Below are 24,940 nucleotides of genomic sequence, written 5' to 3'. Positions count from 1 at the left end.
AATGGCTAAGAGCCACCGCACTGTTTTTCCCTTAAGTAATAATAAAGCTGCTTTGCCTTTTGAGTTAGTACATTCTAATGTCTGGGGTCCTGCTCGTGTGACTTCTCATGATTTTCGTTGGTTTGTTACGTTTATTGATGACTGCATTCGCTTAACATGGGTGTATTTGATGAAGAATAAACATGATGTTGCCTCTATTCTTCCTGACTTTTGTGTCATGGTGTCTACTTAGTTTCATGCTCGTGTTAAAGTATTTCGGACTGATAATGGCAGTGAATATGTGAATCATACCTTGACCCAGTTCTTTCGTGATCAAGGTATCATTCACCAAACTACCACTCAATTCACACTTCAACAGAATGGTGCGTCTGAAATGAAGAATCGTCAGTTACTTGAAGTTGCTCGCTCTCTGATGTTGGATATGTATGTTCCTCATCATCTTTGGGGACATGGTGTCTTGGCCGCCGCCTACTTGATTAACCGTACTCCTAGTCGGGTTCTTGATTTCAAGACCCCCACTTGATGTATTGTGTGCTCATACTCCTTCGGTTTCGGTCTCAAAGTTACATCCGAAGGTGTTTGGGTGTGTTGTGTATGTTCATGTCTACTCCCATCAACGGAGTACACTTGATCCTTGTGCTCTTCGTTGCGTCTTCATTGGTTATTCTACTACTCAGAGGGTACATGTCACTTTTCATGAAGAAGTATCCTATTATGTTTCTCCCTCTTCTTCAATTCAGGGGGAGATGGGGAGAGAATTAAAGAGTTTCAGAGTGGAAAATATGGAAGATCTTGGACCTGAAGAAGGAATTTCTGGCGCACAGGAAGCGACCGGTTGTGAGGATGAAAAGACCGGTCGCGAATGAATCTGTCTGGATACGACCGGTCGTGAATGAATCTGTCTGGATACGACCGGTCGCGTAGAAGTGGGCAACCGGTCGTGAATGGATTTGCTTGGAAACGACTGGTCGCACATAGAAAGCGACCATTGCTTGCCTTGACGAGCGACAACAGTACCGATACGAGTGACGCGACCGGTCGCCAGGAATGTCACGACCGGTAACCAGATGATATTCTTGGATTTTTTGAGCCTCTCTCAGAAGGATATAACAATGATACTAGCGACTCTCGTACAAATGAAATGAATACAAGACCCCCCTCTGCCCTGCCATTGCCTCAATCAAGTCATGATAATGAGGTAGTTTCTAGTGATGTGCCTACCTATTCTTTGCCCCCACGTACTACCCGTGGGAAATCTAAAGTGCAATATTCTCCTGATATACATGCCAAGTCTAAATATCCCATTAACCATTATACGTCAACTCATCGTTTATCTAAGTTATATGCATCATATTTGTGTCAATTATCTAGTGTATGTGTGCCAACTAAGTTGCAGGATGCTCTATCTGATCAAAACTGGGTAGATGCAATGCATTTTGAGATGGAAGCCTTGAACAAGAATGCTACTTGGGAGTTAGTTCCTTTACCAAAAGGAAAAAGGGCAGTTGGGTGCAGATGAGTGTTTACTTTGAAGCATAAGTCTGATGGTTCCATTGACCGTTACAAGGCAAGATTGGTAGCAAAATGGTATACTTAGACATATGGAGTGGATTACACGGAAACTTTTGCTCCAGTAGCTAAGCTCAATACTGTACGCGTACTCTTATCCTTAGTTACTAATCATGACTGGTCGCTGTTACAATTTGATGTCAAGAATGCGTTCCTCCCTGGTGACCTCAAAGAAGAAATATACATGGATCCTCCACCGGGTATCCTTGTGACCGCTAAAGAGGGTATGGTGTGCAAGCAACTGAAATCATTGTATGGATTAAAGCAGTCTCCAAGAGCTTGGTTCGGGAGGTTTGCTGCATCTATGAGGAAGTCTGGGTATGTACAAAGTAATGCGGATCATTGTTGTGTGGATTACAACTGCACCAAAATGGATTCAGTTGCATCCTCAACTTGTGATACTCGCAAGTGCACGAGCCGTTCGGTAGTATAGCGTATGTAAGTGCGAGGTCGATCCCACGAGGATTGGTGATTGAATGATCCAATTTAGTTTCCCTATACAAAATAGAAACAAAAACAAAGAACATAAAACAAGGAAGAAAGAAATAAGTAACTCAAGCAAATAAGTTCCCAAGTTCAATTTAGATTAATGGATTGATTCTAGCTAAAGTATGATTAAGCCATGGTGTGTGGTCATAACCTTGTGTTCCTAATTCCCTAATTTGATCATTTGTTGTCTAACCTAAAATTAAGCATTAGGAACCCATTAAGCATAGAAGAACAATTTAAACAACCAAGCATGTATCTAATCCCTGTTGTCGAATGTCCATACATACTCTTCCTATTCATAGTTCAATTCGAATTAAAGCATGGTGTATACTCTTAATTCAAACCAAGATAGCTAACATGCAAGCCTAAATGGTGATCAATCATTCAAACTAGCATATTAACTTATAAGCATAATGAATAAGAACAAAAACCATAATTGAAACTTGGAAACTAATTAAACTTGAATACTTAAGAAAGAATGTACATTACAAGAAAAATAAATTACAACTAAGAAAACAAAAGGAAAGCTAGAATTGAGAACTAGAAAGCAAAATTAAGAGAATTTGAGGGAGAGAAGGGAGGGGAGCTCTAGAGAAGTGTTTGAGAGCTCCCCCCCTTGGGGTGTGTTTACAAGCTTAGAGAACCTCCCTATTTATAGGCCTAGGGGAAGTGAAAATCTGAATTCAATATGGCTAATGCATACAACACTTGTTTTATAAAATCTGAAATGGTTGATGCATTTGTATTAGAAAATCTAAATTGGGTGATGCACTTGTATTAGAAAATCTTGAATTGGTTGATGCACTTCACCAATAGATCCCACCAGCAGCCCTAGCTCATCTTCATGTCACCATGACCAAGCTTCCAACCAGAAATGATAGCTCATACCTAGCTCACCATGACCAAGCATCCAACCAGCACATGCTGAGGTCAGCATGACCAGCAACTTCAAGGGCTTACAACTTGGGCTTCTCTTAATCAAATTAGGACTTTAAGCACTCGAAATTGAAGTTAAGAATGTCTTCTTTCCAGCCATATGTTATTTGGGCCAATCCAAGGTCGGAGGAAGAAGTTAAGGCCGAAACAAATTGCTAACTCATTTTCCGCGCTGATAAGATCCATCCTGAGCATGGTTCTGTGTTTGCTAGGTAAAGGACTCCAGATTTATCCAATGGGGCTGAATTTTGGATATGTTATATTACACACCAATTGGAACAATTTTCATGAAGAATGTGGCCTCATTCGAGCTATGTAGGTTGTTGAAACAAAGCTTGCAATATGACCTACGGAACTGGACTGGCAGGGGGCTGTAGCCAAAATGAGTTTGTCTTTAAGCTCTTCATCCATTCATCCAAATTAGGCCTGAACATGCTTGAATTTCATGAATTATGCTCTCTAAAGCCATCATTATTACCTAAAGCTCAATGAACTGAAAGATAAACACAAAAAGGATTAAAAGCACAAGTTTAACTCAAAAACATAACCAAATCATAAGCTAGAAGGGTACAAAATGATATACAATTATGAACCGATCAATCATACTTTGTTTCTAAAACGTCGCAGAGGTAAATTGACAGCTTTAATAATTTATGTTGATGATATGATTGTAACTGGAGATGATCATGTAGAAATACAGAATCTTCAGAAATATCTTGCGTCTGAATTTGAGATGAAATCATTAGGTAACTTGAAATACTTTCTTGGGATTGAAGTTGCCAGATCTAAGCATGGTATTTTTCTGTCCCAAAGAAAATATGTTTTGGACTTGCTTGCAAAAACTGGAATGTTGGCTTGTAAACCCATTGATACTCCTAGTGAACAGAATCACAAGTTGAGGTTGTATCCTGATCAAGCTCCTATTGATAAGGAGCGCTATCAACGGCTTGTGGGAAAATTAATTTATTTGGCTCATAAACGTCCAGATATTGCATATGCAGTGAGTGTAGTGAGTCAGTTTATGCACTCACCTAGTGAAGATCATATGGGTGCCGTGACACGTATTTTGAGATACCTCAAAGGGGCTCATGGCAAGGGGTTAATGTTTTTCAAGTACGGTCATACAGACGTGGAAGGGTACACAGATGCTGATTGGGTAGGTTCAGCTACAGATAGGCGCTCAACATTTGGGTATTTTATGTTTGTTGGTGGCAATCTTGTTACGTGGAGGAGCAAAAAATAAAAGGTGGTGTCTCGATCTAGGGTTTAGGCCGAGTATCGGGGAATGACTCATGGTGTATGATATGATTGTAACTGGAGATGATCATGTAGAAATACAGAATCTTCAGAAATATCTTGCGTCTGAATTTGAGATGAAATCATTAGGTAACTTGAAATACTTTCTTGGGATTGAAGTTGCCAGATCTAAGCATGGTATTTTTCTGTCCCAAAGAAAATATGTTTTGGACTTGCTTGCAAAAACTGGAATGTTGGCTTGTAAACCCATTGATACTCCTAGTGAACAGAATCACAAGTTGAGGTTGTATCCTGATCAAGCTCCTATTGATAAGGAGCGCTATCAACGGCTTGTGGGAAAATTAATTTATTTGGCTCATAAACGTCCAGATATTGCATATGCAGTGAGTGTAGTGAGTCAGTTTATGCACTCACCTAGTGAAGATCATATGGGTGCCGTGACACGTATTTTGAGATACCTCAAAGGGGCTCATGGCAAGGGGTTAATGTTTTTCAAGTACGGTCATACAGACGTGGAAGGGTACACAGATGCTGATTGGGTAGGTTTAGCTACAGATAGGCGCTCAACATTTGGGTATTTTATGTTTGTTGGTGGCAATCTTGTTACGTGGAGGAGCAAAAAATAAAAGGTGGTGTCTCGATCTAGGGTTTAGGCCGAGTATCGGGGAATGACTCATGGTGTATCTGAGTTACTATGGTTGAGGAGATTATTGAGAGACCTTGGTTTTGGGCCTAAGAAACCCATGGATTTATATTGTGACAATACAGCTGCGATTGCAATTGCTCATAACCCGGTTCAAGATGATCGTACAAAGCATGTGGAGGTTGATCGAAATTTCATTAAAGAAAAGTTGGATGCGGAGATTGTTTCCTTTCCGTTCATCCGCTCAGAGTATCAGTTAGCCGATGTTCTTACGAAAACTGTTTCTACAAGTATTTTTCGCAACTCGCTTGTGAAGTTGGACCTGCGTGACGTCTTTGCTCCAACTTGAGGGGGAGTGTTGGCGAGATATATCCTATTCTATTAAGGTTTTATTTATTTTTTTTCCTTTTGTATAGATATTATGTAATTAGGATTCCACTTATTTCTTAATTCAACCATACTAGGGTGTAACCTTGTATTATAAATACCTCCTTTCGAAGAATGAAATAAGATCTGAAAATATCCTACCATATTGTTGTTAATATTATGTTAACTCGCAATTGTACGGGGCAATTAGTAGTATAGCAAGACAAGTACGAGGTCGTACCCACGAAGACTGAGAAGTTAAAACTAGTTATGTACTTAGATTACCAAATTCAAGAAAGTAGGAGGTTATGTCTAAAACAGAATTTAAAACAAGAGTGGTTGTGATTGTTGAACAAAAGAAGCAAAATGAAATTGCAAACAAAAAAAAGTAAACAAATGTAACAAAGAGTGGTTTTAAGAGTTGGAAAACAGATTTTGAGACTAGGGCATTCGAATCACCATAACAATTCAATTCTGGGTTATAAAGATTCAAGTAACAAGTCTAATTCAGATTCAAAGATTGATTCTAGCTAAAGTATGATTAGGCCATGGTGTTTGGTCCTAACCTTGTGTTCCTAATTCCCTAATTTGATCATTTGTTGTCTAACCTAAAATTAAGCATTAGGAACCCATTAAGCATAGAAGAACATTTTAAACAACCAAGTATGTATCTAATCCCTGTTGTCGAATGTCCATACATACTCTTCCTATTCATAGTTCAATTCGAATTAAAGCATGGTGTATACTCTTAATTCAAACCAAGATAGTTAACAAACAAGTTCTAATGGTGATCAATCATTCAAACAAGCATGTTAACTTATAAGCATAATGAATAAGAACATGAATCATGAATCAAACTTGAAACTCCAAACTTATAAACCCAGAATATTCATGTTAGGTTACATCGAAGCCCTAGTTATGGATTTAGCTACTCATAATGGAAAAGAGACTTGAACAGAAATGAGAAAACATAATGAATACAATAAGAGTAGAAAAACCCTTTTTCTGAAGTTCTTGTGGTGTCCAAGGCTTCTCCAAGTGCTTCTCCACTTCTAATGCTTCTCCAAGAGCTTCCCCACTTCTAGAAAGATGTATGAAGGATATGGAGGTGATTTGGGATGAGTTTGAGTGAGTGGTGATGGCTAAGGAAGATGAAATTCGTAGGGAAATGGAAGAGAGGTTTGCTGGAGTTGTTTTGGTGATTGTTGGAGTGTTTGGGATTTTGAGAGTGTTTGAGGATGGTTGGAGTGAATTGTGGGGGTTGTGAATCTCAGGATTTGTTGTGTCTTGAATGTGGAATGGATGTGGTATTTATAGGGAGAGGGGAGTGACAAATCTGAATTCAATATGGCTAATGCATACAACACTTGCATTATAAAAGATGAATTGGTTGATGCACTTCACTAATGCATACAACACTTGCATTATAAAATCTGAATTGGTTGATGCACTTCACCAATAGATCCCACCAGCAGCCCTAGCTCATCTTCATGTCACCATGACCAAGCTTCCAACCAGAAATGATAGCTCATACCTAGCTCACCATGACCAAGCATCCAACCAGCACATGCTGAGGTCAGCATAACCAGCAACTTCAAGGGCTTACAACTTGGGCTTCTCTTAATCAAATTAGGACTTTAAGCACTCGAAATTGAAGTTCAGAATGTCTTCTTTCCAGCCATATGTCATTTGGGCCAATCCAAGGTCGGAGGAGGAAGTTAAGGCCAAAACAAATTGCTAACTCATTTTGCGCGCTGATAAAATCCATCCTGAGCATGGCTCTGTGTTTGCTAGGTAACAGACTCCATATTTATCCAATGGGGCTGAATTTTGGATATGTTATAGTACACACCCATTGGAACAACTGTCATGAAGAATGCTGCCTCATCCGAGCTGTGTAGGTTGCTGAAACAAAGCTTGCAATATGACCTACGGAACTGGACTGGCAGGGGGCTGTAGCCAAAATGAGTTTGTCTTTTAAGCTCTTCTTCCATTCATCCAAATTAGGCCTTAACATGCTTGAATTGCATGAATTATGCTCTCTTGCTCTATTGGCCTACAAAACACACAAAGGGAGGGAAATAACTTAGAATTATAGGAACTAAGCAAAAGAAGTAAGTAAATTGGGCATGTATATGTATGAAATTATGAGCTTAACAATTGTTTGACTAATTCATATCGAATTAATTTCTTATTGTTTTTATAATATATAAAAATTGATGAAAGTTTTAAAATAAAGAGTGCAGATTGTGATGCACATATGACAAGTTAATTATACACAGTAACCGACAAAATAAACAAATATACAATACACAGTATTTAATTACTGAAAAAAATTAATTTCTTAATCGTTGAAATATATATAGTATGTAACCAAGGTGGTTGGTGTGAGTGGTTCGGCACTCTCATTCCTTAAGAGAGGTCAGAGGTTCGATCCTTGCTCTCGTACGGAGTCACCACTTTGGCCAACACTTTACCCCTTACGGGCCGACCCGATGTGAGTGGGGATTAGTCTGGGTTGTGGTTAAGGCTTAAAAGTGCCACCCATAGTTGGGGCCCATTCAGGACCACCTCATGGTTCAAACCAAAAAATATATATATAGTATGTCTGGACGTTATTATCGTACAGATGTCATTGTAAACAGACATAAAAGCATAGAAGGAGTAGTATAAAATACATGATGTCCACGTAGTTTGAAAATAAAACACTGGAAATAAATAAAAATTCATTGATAACAGATTAATTGGGATCATGATCCAAGTAGGCCCATAAGCATTTGGCCCTATAACAAGTCAATTCTAAATCATGATGCCCAAAATGAAATCAGTAAAAGGCAAGAGACAGAGGCAGAAGAGGAGCCAGAGCTGAAGAGGTCTGGAGAGGAAACAAAGTGAGACGCAAGCCATAATGCTTAAACAGTGTCAGTGGATCAGAATATAATAATATCTACAGTTGATTCATGACAACATTTATGCATTTTCAATAGTGAGACGCAATGAGCGTTATGGATTAAATTTAGCCAACTTGATCTTTTTAACGTTATAGATGAAAGTTTAGTCAACTTGATCAACGGTGTTAGCAAATGTAACGCAGTCTCATATGTAAGAGAAACAAACCCCATAACTGTAACATCATCAACTAGCTACCAAATTTATGTAATTATAATACATTCATGTCAACTCCAGAGAGTGAGAGTGAGAGAGAGAGAGAGAGAGAGAGAGAGAGAGAGAGAGTCCACTTTCAAACTAGCCTACTGAAGCTAGCTCTACAATAATCACTAAAAGGATCGTTTACATGTCCTATGGTTTAGGATTTAATGGTCAACGACAAAATTAAGCTGCATACATTAACTTGTTAGTTCATAAGTTGACCGTTTATTGTTGAGTTTGTGTGGCTCAATACAAGGCATGAACATAATAATTTGCCCGTGGAATGGCACCACAGCTACAAAATGGGCCAAATTCTCCCCCTCCTTTCAAGTGCACCCGGATTCGATTCATGTATGAGACAATTTTGAGACAACCAATATAAATACTTCCCTTCCCACTACCTAGATAATGATTAAAAAATACACACAATAATTTAAAACTTAAAACAGTGAATGATAGTACCTAGACAAAAGAAACAAGTTGTTTAACATTTGTGTTAGTGTAAAAGGGTAATGAAATAATTAGAACAAAAAAGAAACAAAGGACCTAGAGCATATTTTTCCAAATAAAAAGTAAAAAGAGTTTGGGCATAGTAACAAAGCCCACTATATTTATTTGGCTTATATTTCTTGAGTCATTTTATAATGAGGGCCAGGCCCTTAGATGAGGTCCTATATCTTTTTGGATGAAATAAGGGGGTCAAAAACCCCAAAAAGTTAAAAAAACACAAAGGCTATATTATATTTATCAAGCGGGCTGTAGTAGCCCCCGACGAGTCATCAAGCAACAGAGGTCCCAGCCATTTAGGACTATCATCAAAAAACCAGTAACTCAGGTCCATATTGTGACTCCAATCAGCCAAACGATCGGCGACATAGTTCCTCTCCCTATAAATATGATTAAGCCTAATCCTTCCAATTTGATTCATTAGCTCCTTGCAGTTGGTAACCAAACCACCAGTATGATGACAACTGTCCATCTCAGTATTATGCATAAGCAAGCATCACAGCAGTAGTTGAGTCCATCTCAACAACAACATCATTTAAATGTTTTTCGACAGCTAATTTCAAGCCAAAGAATGAGCCCCATAACTCAGCTTCAAGAATTTGCCCCTGCCCCAAGTTGGCAGAATAGCCAGCAATCCAATGACCCGCATGATCTCTGATAACCCCTCCAGCACCAATGCTTCCAGTGCTGCCTTTACGTGACCCATCCACGTTTAGCTTGAGAACCCCAATATCTGGAGGAGTCCAAGCTAACATAATCTGAATTTTACCAACTCCAGGATGAATATTAGTAGTAGCCTTAACCCAATCTCTAGCCGCATTAATGATCAATTCATGGGAATTAAAAGGTAAGTCTGCTGCATTATTAAAGATAAAATCATTCCTCCACTTCCAATACCAGATGAAAATCTCTTAATTATTAGATCAAAGGTTAAGAGATAGGGCATCATCTAAAGACCTTAGATAAGGCCCTCACTATAGAATTCTTGTATATTTCATTTGACTTGTTCAAGGCCTTCTTTGGGTATGTAGTTAGTGAGTGGCCTGCAATGCCCAAAGGCCTACTTAGCTCTTTTGGTACTTCATACCCCTTTCAAGAAGGGCAGTTCAGTGAGAACCTCAATTTGTGAACCTTATATGAGGACACTGTTGAATTTAATATAAGGGCTTATCATTAGTAGATCTATTTTAGCATGACATATTATACAATTACCTATATAGAGCCTATTTGGAGTGAAGACTCCAAAACTAGCCACTTGTCATTTTCTAATTGGTTCATAGTGTGTTAAAAAACTTCTAAAATTAATTAGAAAATGACAAGTGGCTAGTTTTGGGTTTTTTTCCCTCTAAATAGACTCTATATGGGTAATTGTCTAATATATCATCCTAAAATGAACTTATTGCTAAGAACTAATTGCTCAAAGATAAGCAGTTTTAAGTCAAACAGTTGTACTAAAATCAGTCCCCCAACTTATTCTCTCTCCTCCATCCTCAACATATGTTATCTTTTATAAAGAACACATTTCTTTTTTGGTTTAGTGGGTCGGGCCTAGACGGGATGGGCCAACTTTATTGTTGTACTTTTTTTAATTAAAATTATTAATTATATTTATGGTCGTTATCTCAACTTGTTATCTCTCCTCCATCCAAAATGTCATGTGTTGATGCCTAAATTTGGTTAAACAATAAGATTACCGCTTCGAAATCAATGTTGACATTCATTCCAAACCAACTTGGCATGACCAAGCAGGTCGTCCCTTAGAAGGAGTTCCAGTGCTTAGGGATTGCAACTTTTAAATAATGATTTAGCAAAAACATGCAATCAAACGACACTTGAGATTTACGTGTTTCACCCACAATTGGGTTAAGTCCACGGAGTGTTTGGTATGTTCAAAATTCTAACAACTTAAATGAGAGAAAGTCTTCTAATTTGATTATGAAAGAAAAAATATTATTGGCTGAAAGGCGAAAGTGAAACCTATGGCTTCAAGAAGAAGCCAGAAAAAGTATGGCATAGATCTTCTTCGCAAGTAGTAGAACCAATCTATGAATTACAAAACATACTCAAAAAATCCTTGGTGGAAAATTCTCTCCAATTCATATCATCTAACTTACTAGCCACATTCTCTTTCAAAGCTTCTAGCAAACCCTTATATTTTTGAAGTTCATATATACCCAATTCATCATCAATAGGCTCATCCCACCAAAAATTGACTCTGTCCTCATACATAACATCCTCAATTTCACCACTCTCTTCGTGCGATGCTTCTAAATCTTCATGATCACTGTCTTCAGGAGTGGATCCAAGGCCCTCCTCCTCATCATCATCAGATGTACATGAAGCTTGTTCACCAAGAAATCGATCTAGGACAGCTTCGGCAGAGGGGTTTCCAAAGAGGAAGGGCTTGTTACCAGGTGAAAAGGTGATAATCGCAATCTGCGCACCCGACAAGCAGCACAGATCAGTGGCTTTGCGGAAGAGACCCTTGCGCCGCTTTGAGAAGGTGGCCTTGAGGTAGTTCTTGTTGTTTATTTTCCTGATGTCGATCTTATGTCTTCCCATGATTTTTTTTTTGGATATATATGTACGGGTGTGGATTTCTTGTTCTTGATCCGTAGTAAATAGTACCTTGTTTATTTACAGGATTGATGAGTAGAAAGTTTGTGAGTGCACCAAAGAAAAAACTGCATGCTATATATATGTAAAGATGACTAGGCTTCCTAACAATGCTGGGTTCCCTTTTCCTATCAATGCTGGGTTCCCTTTGTGCGATAATTGGAAACACTTTATTTTTGAAATTTTTTTTCCTTTTATTATGAAAGAAGGTCTTGTTACATTACGGAAATAGATTCAACGCTATAGTTAATCCTTGACTTTTTTTTTGTTTACAGCCCAATACTGCGGTAGTGATACGCTGGAAACCTCCCTAGTTTGGGCCCATAATAATTTTGACTCCAAACTCTAATAAAAGAATTCTACTCCTACAAGGACTAGGTATCTCCTAATTATATAAACTCCAACCCTAGGTTATCAATGTCACTTTTCTTCAGACGTCTCAAAAAATTATTCTTGAGACTTCTCAAACACCATGTGTTCCTGGGTTAGGGTCTAGGCTTGATATTTGAACGAATTGGATCTGAATAAGGGGTTTCCAATTCCAATTCAAATCTTCCAATTCTGTTCCAAAAAATTTCGGAATTTCAAACATTCAACTTGGAATTTTCGGAAAATTTCGGAACTTACTTGAGGCCAATATTTTCAGAATTTCTTTGAAAAATTTCGGAAAGTAGTTCAAAATTTTGAAAGGTTAAAATTGGCTCAACAGTTTGAAACTTTTCGAAATCAGAATTTCCATAACCTAAAAAGTCTAACTTATTATCCGTTATGAGCGATTCAGATCTTGTGGAAAGATGGAAGTATGACCTACAACTGCAAACCAACAAAGTGTCTGTCGCCGCATGCCTACATTCAGAGAGTTTCTTTAACTTTTGCCTTACAAAATTTTCTCCTTTCTTAACCAAATCAAGCATGTAATATCCCGATCGATATCGATTCCACAGTACTTAGAGAGATCTACAACTTCATTAATTTGTTTCGGAATTGGTTACTTGTAATTTCTTCAACAACAAAAGGACTAGGACTATCAGAATCCTAACAATTTAATGAAATCAAAGGCTTCAATTCAAGAGTAATAACACAAAATTCTCTGTTCAACAACAAAGGGTTGATGAATTAGAGTTTTCTAACAAAAACAAAAACCAACAAAACTAATCGCATAGATCTCTTTATTGGCAAGTAGTAGAAGTAGAACCGATCTCTGAATTAAGCATAGCCAAATAATCCTTGGTGTAAAATTCTCTTTTATTCATCTCATCTAATTTACTAGCCACATTCTCTTTCAAACATTCTAGCAAACCCTTGTACTTCTTAAGTTCATGTAGTCCTAAATTTTCATCAATAGGCTCATCCCACCATGCACTGACCTTTTCTCCATCACCACCAGCCTCATCTTCTTTCTCTTCTTCTTGATGGGCTTCTGAATCTTCATGGCTATCCTCAGCATCAACGGATCCAATATCCTCTTCATCATGACTGGCTTCCAAATCTTCATGACCATCCTCACCATCAACGGGTCCAATGCCCTCATCATCATCATCATCCGCTGTACATGAAGCTTGTTCGCCAAGAAATCGATCGATGACTGTTTCCGCGGAGGGGTGTCCAAAGATGAAGGGCTTGTTACCGGGTGAAAAGGTGATAATCGCAATCTGGGCACCAGACAAGCAGCAAAGGTCAGTGGCTTTGCGAAAGAGTCCCTTACGCCGCTTTGAGAAAGTGGCCTTTAGGTAGTTCTTGTTGTTTATTTTCTTGATGTCTATCTTCCTTTTCCCCATTATAAATTGGGGAAATAAGATAGAGAGGTTGTGAACACACAAAAAAAAGAGCGTGTGATTGCTTATATACGCATACAAGTTCTTAAGTGCCCTGTCAATGCTGGTTTCCTTTTCTTTGGATTGTCTCCCAAGTCAACACGCCTTCCTACATTAATATTCAATTGGAAACAATTATCTATATAATATTATATTAATTCATAATTGGAAACAATTTTATGAGAATGGATTTATAAGTAAGGTAACTAAAATAGGTAATTAATTATTCGAGTTTGGTTTCCTAAAAAACTTCTGATATTTTTGTGTTTTTCTCAAATTCAAAATCTTTATGTAACGTTGGGAATTGGTTTCGTGTTCCTTCGTATGAAAATACTGAGAAGTTGTCGCAATTAAGTTTCTTTGAAAAAAATAATAATAATAAAGAGGGGATAATTAAATTAATTTAGGAGTTGATTTTTAGTTTTTTTTTTCCAACTCAAAATTTGAATTTGAGTTAGAGTTTCAAATTGGACTTGAAGGCTCTTCGTTTAATTCCTGTCAATTATCTAAGTCACCACTCATCGAGTCTTTATTATTTATTTGACTTCTATTTCTTTATTTGGTTAATTGTTTTATTTTCTGGCTCGATTGTATCCTTCAAATAACTCCTTTATTCAAAAACCATCTAAGGAATCACAGTTGTATTCCTATTTTTCAACTTATTTCCAGGTTTATAAGAACCCATTCTTCATAGTCCTCTACATTAAAATATTATTCTGCTAAGGGTTTTCAAAGTCAATTGACCTTTCTGGGCTCTGAGACACTTTAGCCGATCTATGCTACATAAGAACTTCCAAGCTTTCAACCAAAAGCTAGATAATACAATGCCAATGGGATCTAGCTTAGTGAAAAAAGACTTCGAATTGTAGATAAGTGATTTCTAGTTTGAACTCCTATGACATCTTAGTAGTGTCTATGCAAGAGAAACACCCCTACCCCTTGTAGTTTATACTATTGCTTGTATTCAAGAAAGCTAGATATACAACTCATCTCATCCAGATTTCATCATTGAAAGGCATGCATGCATACAAAATTCAAACGTTGCATATAAATTCAAGACAAATAGATCCGAATATGCACAAATAGTTCACTACTAAAAAGAAAGGATAAAATAAATCTCACAATCATGATATTTAGGGATTATCTAAATACTAAATAAAAGAAAATACAACATTCCACATTGCAGATCTCACTCACTCGGTGTGAATACCTTTCTTTTTCTTTTTCCATTGAGAATCCAACATTCGTGAAAGTTGAGGTCTAAGCTGATCATGGAAAGAAAACAAAAGAAAAAAGCATATACATGAAGATCACTTGACCGCATGAAAAAGGTCCCAATGACTCAACACTAGATACATTAATCTAAGATTACAACACAACCAGATCTTCTGGTTCCTCAAATGTACACAAAATATCTCTATAAGACCTATAAACCTAAGAAGTCGCAAGTCCCTTCGTGTAGGAAAAAACAGTTTCCAGACCAATAATTAAGAATATATGCCCCGAACTTACCTTTAGAATCACGGTAACACTACAATAATCCCCCTGAAAATGGTTTCTGAAAAGCTTGAATATCTGATTAACACTCACACCAACCAAAAATTCTATCAAAGTCCAACCCATTTCACCCATCTGAAAACCCGGCTAATTCTGAAGGGCAGCCCATAATCCTTGGCTACAGCGGGCTCCCTCTTTGCAACCTCAGGTTCAGACCACACATACACTCCACGTTCTTGACGACTGCCAGGTACGGTGTTGTCCAGGATGACAGCCACAAGGAATGCAACCACCATGTGTAACGATAGCAATGTGTTCAGCACATAGTTCACCTACAAAGAGAATCTTAATTACAGTTTATTGGTTTGCAAAATCAATTACGCATAAAGGTCCAGCATGTGAAATGGTACGTGACACTGATATGTAAGCATGCCTTCAAATTGTTTTGGGATATTAGTGGCTTAAATTGTTTGATTTTTCCTATTTTTGTAGGGTCTTCCCTTAGTACGAACACAATTTGAACAGTAGAACAAATATCAGACCAAAAAAACAGTAGAACAAATAAAGAAAGGCAGCTGATTTCTATACTATTGTTCGCAATCTCTTAAACTATGCCAGTTATTTTATCTAGTTTTCCTTTGTTTCCTCTAGTATTCAAAAATCGTAAAATAAAGAGTGGGTCAGTTGACCAATATTGTTCGTTTCTACCATTCAACAGGGAAAAGCAAATACATGCAGAACAAATGTTTCTTATCGCAGAAGGTCAAGTGGAAGCATACCCCTCCATATTTGCTGCGGAACGGCCCATGAGAAGCTACAATGTATGGTTGAAAATAACTTGGAACAGATAAGTTGGAGTTTGGGGAGATGCCATATTGCTGAAAGTAGGCCGGTATTGAAAGCGAGAAAAACAAAGATAAGCCAACTATGATAATATTCCGAGAGCTTCCAGCTTCACTATAACGTAGATTGGACAAGCCCAATGCAGCAAGCATCGCCCACATAAAGCACAGCAGTGCGGCAACCATGACTTGGGGAATGGATGCTAGAAAGCCTCCAACTTTACCTGCAAGTATAACATAACAGTAATTAGTTTCAGTGAGAAGCATGCCCTTGATTCTACATTCAACTTTGTCTTTTAAGTTGTTCAAGTGGTAATGGATACCAAATCACCTTGATGTGGTGATATCATATAAAGAGAGAGGAAACATTGAAAACAAATGTTGATTCTAAGTTGCTAATAAAGATAAAGATGGTCAGGATCTAATAGCCAATTTCAACAGCTGAAAGGTTGGTTGGGTCCAAGATCATACAATACACAGATATTCTACTGTCATCTTGACAAAGTGAATAATGTAATGTGTACAGCATACGATCAAGTTATTTTGAGACCAACCTCAAACCCTTGGATAGATCAATCAGCCCAGAAACCAAAACGATCAGAATCACAAAATTTTACTTGCATATTATAAATCGAGTATGAAGAGGACTTAAAAAGTTTACTTGCATGTTCATCAAGTTTCATTAACTTAATTTGATGTACTATGACCCAAAAAAATCAAACTGATATTTGTGTTACTTGCATATTCTAAATCGAGTTGGAAGAGGACTTAAAAAGTTTACTTGCATGTTCTGTAAGTTTCATTAACTTAATTTGATGTACTATGACCCAAAAAAATCAAACTGATATTTGTGTTCGGCAGACAATAGTAATAAGGATGAAGATCTTGTCAAATCATTTCATGCTGAATCAACCTCATCTAAAGAAATGCAACTAGAAACTGAAAAGTGACCACAATTTTGAACACCCTCTTTCACCTATAAAACATTTTAGAGAAGAATTAGGCTAAGGCAAAGACAAAGCCTACATTCTTGAAGAAGCTTTTTGGTTGACAACAGTCAAAGAATAACTTCTGGTTCCCAAAGATTGTGTACTTCCTCGAAAATTCATGCCGTTTTAGCAGGGTTGTAACTCTCTCTGGGTCTTTTGTGTTTGTTCAATAGCGACGAATTTGTGTCAAAGACTTCAGGTCTGCATTTTAATATATTCCAGGTCTTTTGCCTTTCGTAATCTCCTACCCTTTCTCTTTGTACCTTAACTGATTTCTTATAAAAACTATATCTGAAGATTAATATTTAGCATATTCAAATGTTTGAAAGTAAACCACAAGATTGGCTTCAACTAACCACTGAGGATCCTCATTCTTTTCCCACCCCATGTGCATTATTGTATACTTCAGGAAGAAAAATAAAACAAACAACAAGAGAAAGAGTTCATCAAAAAATGCTCAGAGAGTAGTATTTCATGGAAATCACAATCCCCAACCATCATATGCCTCCAACTCTTCTTAAAATGAGCAGGCAAACCTTATGCATATTTTTCAGCAGTAGAGAAACAACAATGTCAACAATTAAATTTCACAACAACCAGTGAAGCCCAAATAACTGCAGAATAAGCAAACCAGTGAAGGCCAAATAACTGTAGAATAAGCCAACGGTAATCCCAAAAATTGAATAAAGAAGATTGTGGAGGATATATTACCCAAGCCACAAAGAAATAATCTAAGCAATTGCAATCTTCAAATAACCAGAACCAAATGGATAAACTTGCCATTTTAGATATTCAAACTATGCACTTGATATTGAAATGCTAGTACACCCAACCAGAAAAGAAACCAATGTTGAAGTAGTAATCGTACAGATACTTGTATAGTAGTAGCATGCTATAACAAAATGATCCAAGCATGCACTAAAAATGACAGAAGATTCCATATTTATGTTGTTACAGGCTCATTGTTGCAATTGAAAACAGAAGTTTAACAAACACTTACCGACAAGGGATAAGACAATCAAAACGCATGCGCCCAATTCAACAGCTCTACGGCTTCCCATCTTAGTGACAGCTAGTGTGTGCACATTTTCAGTTAAACTTGTGGAGCCTGTTCCAGTACCCCATAGACCAGCCAAGACACTAGAAAGACCTTCCAGACCAATCCCTCGACTAAGAACACCAGGGGTTGGAGGTCTGGAAGCCACCAATAACGAAGATGCATGATAGGAGCCAACCTGACATGTTTATACACAAAGCAAATTCAGCAACCAAAGGAATCAAACAGCATTGCATGACAAATCAAATAAGCAGCTTGATGGAACAAAGAATAATGCCTAATGTTGTAACTAATAATTTAGGATTAGTTCAATATTTCCGCTACACAAGTGTAGAGGGCACTGTCAAAGAGGAATTTTCATACGGTGATGTAATTGGGATCTTTAAAGAGTAATATACGTAATCAGATTGATGCTTTTCTAAGAGGAAAATTCAGAACATGGAACAATAGTTTTTCACCTAAAAAAAACGACTAGTACAGAGTCGCTGTTTGCTTACATTCCTACCAACTAAATTGTTACAATTTGCAATCTCTTCAATCTCAAAAGTTCTATGGGACCAATGTTATCAAGAATTAGTCTAGAACTAGGATGTACGTCCAAACCTTCCATTCAGGCAATCAAGCTGAGTTCAAAACTTATTTATAAATGTGAATTAAAGCCAAATCATTCATCTCATACCAAACATAAAATTTTTAGGACCTCACATATAAATATTATTGCCACGTTCATTAAACTTACGAGTCCAACATGTGCTTCACATTGGGCTAGAAAAGAAAAGAGAATATAAAGTTCAAGCTTTAAGAAAAGTATGAACTCCAAGAAAAGTTTATATCCAAAAAAAAAAGGATAATGCATAACAAATGACAGAAAACTAACCGAATCCACTGATGAGATAATGGAAACCACACACATGATAAAGGCCATTTTCCAGTGGAATACAGGAGTACCCCATTGTAGCGGATAGGGAAACCTAAACCACGGGGAAGATCTTAGAGCATGAGAGGTATCAACTCGACAGTGCTTCATCCTCGAAACATGCTTTCTGCAATGTTCAGATATTATGTTTGATGCAGGTACATTTATATCACAACCTTTGTAGCTATATGCTCCAGCTTCAGTTAGTAGGAAAGCAGCCGACCATGTGATTGCCAGACCCAAAGGAACCTGATAATTATAGATTCTACCACATTAGTTTACAGAAGGCATGCATACAATTATAAAAGAGTATTGAATTTCACAATCCCATTTTCCCCTTCTGTACTCCTCCTCTTGTTTTTGTCCCATGATTCTCCTTTGGTTTATTCAATCCTAAGGCTACAAAGGAAAAGGGAGGAGTACACAGGGAGAAAAGGGAAGAGTGAAAACCACTGCCCTTATAAAATATATGCTGAGATCAATAGTGGTAAAAAGTATTAATACAATATAAATCTGAATCTTTCTAACTCACCGCATATATTAGAAATACACGATGACCAAAAATAGATACCTTCCGTAGGTACTGCAGAAAGTACAACAATAATGAATTAAGTGTTTTGACACAACAGAGAAAAAAAACTGTTCACTTGTTCAGCAGCAATAAAATCATATTGAACCTATATGACCAAATCCAAATAAAAGGTAGCTTCACTAAACTTACAAGAGAAAAGATAACGACCAACAACATCTGCACCGCACCAATCTCAAGACAAGTACCAACTAACGGGAAACCATAACTGTAGAAAGAAAGTCCAACAGCAGCAATTGTGGGTGACACAACCACTGGATTGATCAACCTGAAAAGTAAAAGGCAAATGAACTGAGGTTGAGTTAATGATTTTGCCATACAAGACCCAATTATTGTGAGTGTTGCACAAAAATCTAAAAAACCAATATGCGAAGGCCCTATGAATTGTGTGGTAAAGCATGCATAATAATGAACTCAAACATGTTCTACTGAGATTTCTTTCTTCAATGGCCATATATCATTAAAGTAAAAAAAAAAACCCTCAAACACACAAGAACGAAAACTGACTCTTCGAGACTGCCCAGAAAATGAAAGGAAACTGACTCATCTACCAACTAAGCCACGTCAAATGGGTCAAATCCCAAATGCCCATAGTCTGCAAAAAACTTGAGACTTATAAATCTAACCGGTGGTTTCAAGGAAGCATCATATGCAGATTTTTTTCTTCAAACTTCAAAAATGTCTATTTCAACAATTTTTTCAAACTCATGGAGGAATCCATACCTATCGGCCCAGAATCGAGAGGTAGCTATTACAAGCCTCAGACATCACTTAAATAGGAGCAGCTCCTATCTACTGAAGATCGCTACATGAGTGATATATAATTTTTTTGTTAAGACATGGTAAGGATGCCAACTATCAGCATAAACACCAACAAACAACTGAAACCATTAATCAATTCCCTCTATAACAAATGAAGAAACTTAAACATACTTATCCACTCAAGCTCCGATTAGGCAACCCCAGTACATGGAAAGTATTTCAAAGTAAACTATTAAATATTACGCATTTTGATTGTTTCCAAGTAGCAAAAAACTTAAACTATTATATTTATAAATATATATACACAGATATGGGTGATTGGGGCTTAAAGATGCTGGAATCATACCTCAAAAATATTGACATTAGTCCACTATATCCAAGTATTGCTTGAAAAGCTGAACCTATTATTATAGCCCCTTGTAGCTCCTTCATGATATGCTTAAAATTCTGCCATGATAAAGGATTACCAGCAGATATTACTAAGAATTCAACAGTAGTGAAATGGCAATTCTATTTCAAACAACATGTAAAAGATGAATGAAACTAGTAAAACAAATACATGAAAAAAATAAATAAGAGCAGGGATTAAACATCACGAGAAACAAAATATATACATTGGAAGCATGACTCACTTCCAAACATTACTTTGTAATGTTGTTATTTCATTAATAATCAGAACCTCCAATTTGGTAAAGAGATTTATTGAGAGCAAGAATGCATCATGCTTGTATGTCAAAAGAACCTCTAGTTTAGTGCTAAATTGCAGTTTAAGGGCAAGCATTGAATAACATGAAAATTTAAATATATTGATAGGAGGCTTAACTAATTTCCAAACATTTACTGTGTAATGTTGAGATTTCCTTCCAAAATGTAGCAGAACCTTATTTCAGGATTGAGATTATTCAAAGCAATTATGCATCAATGATTTTCTGAGTTGATTCAGTTAAACCCAAAACCTGAAGTGTATCTGAAATGACCTTTCTTTAAGTACATAATTATGGTTAAATGCATAGACTACCCACTCTTTGGCACTGGATAACTAAGAAATCTTAAGAGGTTCTTTTCTTGTTTGTGTGTTTGTTATATATATATATATAGATAGAGAGAGAGAGAGAGACCTAAGTGATAAGGAGGTAGGGGAGTTAACTTTGATACTGTCTTGCCTAGAAATTGTTCTGTTGGTCCCTTGTAGGGGGGGAAAGGAGAATCTTCAGATTGGAGTAGTCAGGTGTAATTCTCCTGCAAACGCGCTAACGGACAACTCTTCTCTTTCTTTGCTTATTCCCTCTCATGTAACTTAGAAGGCTCAAGTACCACCTAAGGTACTGTAGGGTGCTAGCTTGGATAATCGCTCATGGTAGGTTGCATGCTTTTTGACATGGTTCAGAGGAGACGGTTTTTTTTCTTGTCTATCTCCTCATTGGTGTGCTATGTGTGAAACAGATTTTGAAGGCTTGGACCATTTGCTTCTTCACTATCCAATTGCATTTTCTTTGTGGCCGATGTTGTTTAGGGAGGATGGCATAAGTTGGGTGATTCCAGTCTCATGCGCCGCTTTTTACAGGAGAGGATTCTGTTTTTTTGGTGGAAAGAAGGGAATGTACTGGGGAGGTGTGCTGTGATGGCTGGCTTTGGGGTAGTTTGGGTGGAAAAAAATAGAAGGATAGTTGACAAGGGGGCAGGACGTTGATAATTTGTGGAAAAGAGACCGACTTTGGGCATCCTTATGGGCTTTGGTTTCTCCAGAATTCAGGGACTATTTTCTCTGTTTACTATCTGATTGTAGAGTTATAGTGTCTTAGAGTTTTATCACTGTTGTCTGTTATTTTTATGTAATTTTGTTGTGGCTAATTTTATTTCTTAGAGATTGCTAGTCAAGTCTTATAGGCTAAGAGGACACCTTGTAGAGAGAGAAAGAAAGAGAGTAATAACTCATACATGCATACACAAATGTGTGTGCATCTTAATGTACAGTTTATGGGCAATTAAGGAATTTAAAAAGAAATAGAGGAGAAAATTAGGAAGATATAAGTTATAACTGATACGATCCACTGAAAGATAGATTTCTAATCACTGAATGTCTTTCATCTTCGCAAGTAGGATAAAGTAATAGTTCACTGTATATTTGAAATCAAACAACAAAATAAAATGTATCCCTTGCATCATTAAGGTGTACTCTACTGAAAGGATTCTACTAAATTGCATCCATGAAAAGACAACACTATAAATATCCACTTTCTCTTTGACTGAAAGCTTAACTATTAGGGTGATAAATGCAAAAAAGGACAGTAACTAAGCTTTCCATCAAACTAAACAAAATCAGGAACAGAAGCATACATTTCCATTGAGTCCTCGAAATTCTGGGGAGTTGATTATCGCCAAAGCGGGAGCTAGGTAAACAAATGAAGGACCCTGTATCAAAGGCAATCTTGATCCAAATGATGTCTGCAAGAGAGTGGTCACTCCCGAAACAAAAAGCACTGTAGATACAACATTTCCAGTATCCTCCTACATAAACTAAATCCAGTCAAATCAAATGATCCAACATTGTACCATCCAGTAAACAAATGTATAACATTAAGAAAAAGGTATATGTTTATAACTACTCACATAAGTCCCACCCATTGCTGGAACTATGACGAGTGGAATTAGAATTATCGAACCCAACATGGAAAGATAATGCTGGAACCCGTAGAGACCAATGGGAACTGAAACATTGTACCAACAAACACAAACCATATCAATCACGTGAAAAAACATAACTTTAAAAAAAAGCAAAAATTGTTACTTTCACAATACTTCATGACAAATACACAACTAAACCTCCAAACAATCACAAAAAGCATAACCCATTTTGAATTATCCATAAAACCAATCGAATTCTACAACCTACAAGAGTACAAACACCCCCAGCTTAAAAATTATCAATTGAGTTCAATAAAAAACACAACACACATTTGTATTATACCACATGTAAAAACTGGCAATAAACAATCGGGAGAAAAGACACTCACCAAGACCAGGTGTATCTCTGAGCTCATACTTCATATGCGAGTGCCTAGCCACATTCCCATCATCATCATCACCGTGTGGCAAAACATCAACCACTTCTTCATTCCTTGCCGGCCTCCGCGGCTGCGAATTGGGCTCCGTGGGCCCAGCAGCCGCCTGCCCATTGGGCCCACTGGGCCCATTGGCCGCAACCTTCGACCCTCCATTAGAGTCCTTCCTCCTCTTCACCGTCTGGTCCTTATCCGAAGGTGCCGCTGGAGCCGGTGCAGCCACCTCGCGCTCGGGCACGCCATTCGGAGGAGGTTGAGGCCGGGCCCGTCCAGCTTCGAGATCAGGCTGGGCTTCAGGCTCTCGGGGCCGGGGGGCCGGCAGCGATATCTGACCGGAATCACTGGCATTGGTCTCGCCAGAGAACTTGGGGCGGAAGCCGGTTTTCTTAGCCCAAGAAGAAGGGGGCATTGAGGAGGAGTCCGGAGCGGGAGGCCATGGACCCGGACGAGGTCGGGTTTTCGGGTCGGAGTTTGACATTTTAGGGAAATGGGTTTGTTCAGTCAAGGGAAGTAAAACTAGTGGCGCATAGCTTGAATCGAATGAAATGTCAGCGCAGATCTGAAAATGTACTCCAAGTTTAGGGCTTTTGGAGCAAAGCACAAAGTGCAACGCCAATAAAACCCAGAGAGAGAAAGAGAGAGAGTTGGAGGGTTTGACGCTTAGAAGTGTGAGAGTGTGTGCAGAGGGGCGAAGGGGCAAAGAGAGTGAAGAGAGAGAGGGGAAGAGAGTGAAGAGAGAGACGCCAAAAGAGAGACGACTAAGATAGTGGTGGAGAAGCTAAAACCGCGTTTTTATTATTTCTTTTCTGTCTTTAATAATTTTGTTCCTGAATTTGAAGGATGTGATTTGACAAATATTTTGGATTTTCTTTTGTCTTTTTTAAGAACAACATTCTTCTAATTAAATTATGGTTGCCCAAAAAACCGTTCAATACTTCAAACGGGCCAAATTGAACCATTTTCAAGCAGTTTTGTTCAGTTTTAATATTGTGTAATTTTTCAACAAATAATAATAATAATATTGTGTAATTTTGGACCGAGTCAAATCAAAATAACTATAGTTTGATTTTAGATGTAAACTGCTTAAATTGTTACTTGCTATCATCATTTACTATTATATTAGCTTTTTCGTACCCACTTCCGCGCTTGCGAGAAGTTTTTTTTTTTAAAATTTAAATTTATCTTAGAATTAAAAAAAAAAATGGGTAGTTGCGTTCCATAGAAATAGGATCTATTATCTTTTTTTTTAATTTTTAATTTTTAATTTTTTAAAATATAAAAAGTGTTAATTTACCATATTATCCTCGTTTAATTAATGATTTCAATTCTTAATGTTTGTATGAACCAATGACATTTTTTGGTATTTTGAATGTTTTACCATTCTCTACCTTTTGCTTTATATATAGATTCCACCTCACATATTGATATCAACCTTTAGGTATGTTTAATAACCATTTAATTTTTACTTTTCATTTTTTTTGAAAACTAAGTACTAAAGTTTGTTTTAAATTAAAAAAAAAAGAGTTAATACACGTACTCTTAAATTGTTAGTTTTTTTTTTTGGTACAATTAAATTATTAGTTTGTTACTTTCATGAAATGTTGAATGTTAGAGATTTAAAAGTGAGCGTGGTGGTTACAATGTTGGCTTTATAAGTATTTGAAACTTTTAAGATGGTAAAGTTGATAATTTTGGCTATAACCAGATTGACTATTTGGTTTGTATATGATTGATGAGATCAGCTTCCAGAAAATCCCTTTCGGCACACACATCTAGATAAAAGCATAAGGGCCCATTTGGAATTTGTATTTTTTTTTTTAAATTAACAAAAATTGGCTTCACTTTAAAATAAAGCATTTTAGGATGTTTGATAAAAATA

At 37.2% G+C, this 24,940-nt stretch overlaps 2 protein-coding genes and 1 pseudogene across 2 annotated transcripts; all 3 read right to left on the bottom strand.

The window, feature by feature from the left end:
- Nucleotides 1-10,960: 10,960 nt before the first annotated feature.
- LOC110765557 (agamous-like MADS-box protein AGL61) lies at nt 10,961-11,479 on the bottom strand. Its single transcript, XM_021968694.2, has one exon. The coding sequence runs from the start codon at nt 11,477-11,479 to the stop codon at nt 10,961-10,963; it is 519 nt and encodes a 172-aa protein (XP_021824386.2).
- Nucleotides 11,480-12,517: 1,038 nt separating this feature from the next.
- On the bottom strand, nt 12,518-13,327 carry LOC110765562 (agamous-like MADS-box protein AGL62; annotated as a pseudogene).
- A 1,217-nt stretch (nt 13,328-14,544) lies between these two features.
- On the bottom strand, nt 14,545-23,844 carry NAT12 (nucleobase-ascorbate transporter 12). The gene is made up of 10 exons (XM_021968697.2): nt 23,014-23,844; nt 22,610-22,707; nt 22,337-22,507; nt 20,346-20,446; nt 19,370-19,505; nt 19,181-19,231; nt 18,610-18,897; nt 17,676-17,910; nt 15,624-15,910; nt 14,545-15,176 (listed from the first exon to the last, which is right to left on the bottom strand). The coding sequence occupies exons 1-10, from the start codon at nt 23,537-23,539 to the stop codon at nt 14,955-14,957; spliced, it is 2,115 nt and encodes a 704-aa protein (XP_021824389.2). The 5' UTR covers nt 23,540-23,844; the 3' UTR covers nt 14,545-14,954.
- Between the last annotated feature and the right edge of the window lie 1,096 nt (nt 23,845-24,940).

Source organism: Prunus avium, chromosome 6, assembly GCF_965620075.1.
Source record: "Prunus avium chromosome 6, drPruAviu1.hap1.1, whole genome shotgun sequence".
In the NCBI taxonomy this organism is placed as follows: domain Eukaryota; kingdom Viridiplantae; phylum Streptophyta; class Magnoliopsida; order Rosales; family Rosaceae; genus Prunus; species Prunus avium.
This window is presented reverse-complemented; position numbering and strand designations above follow the sequence as displayed.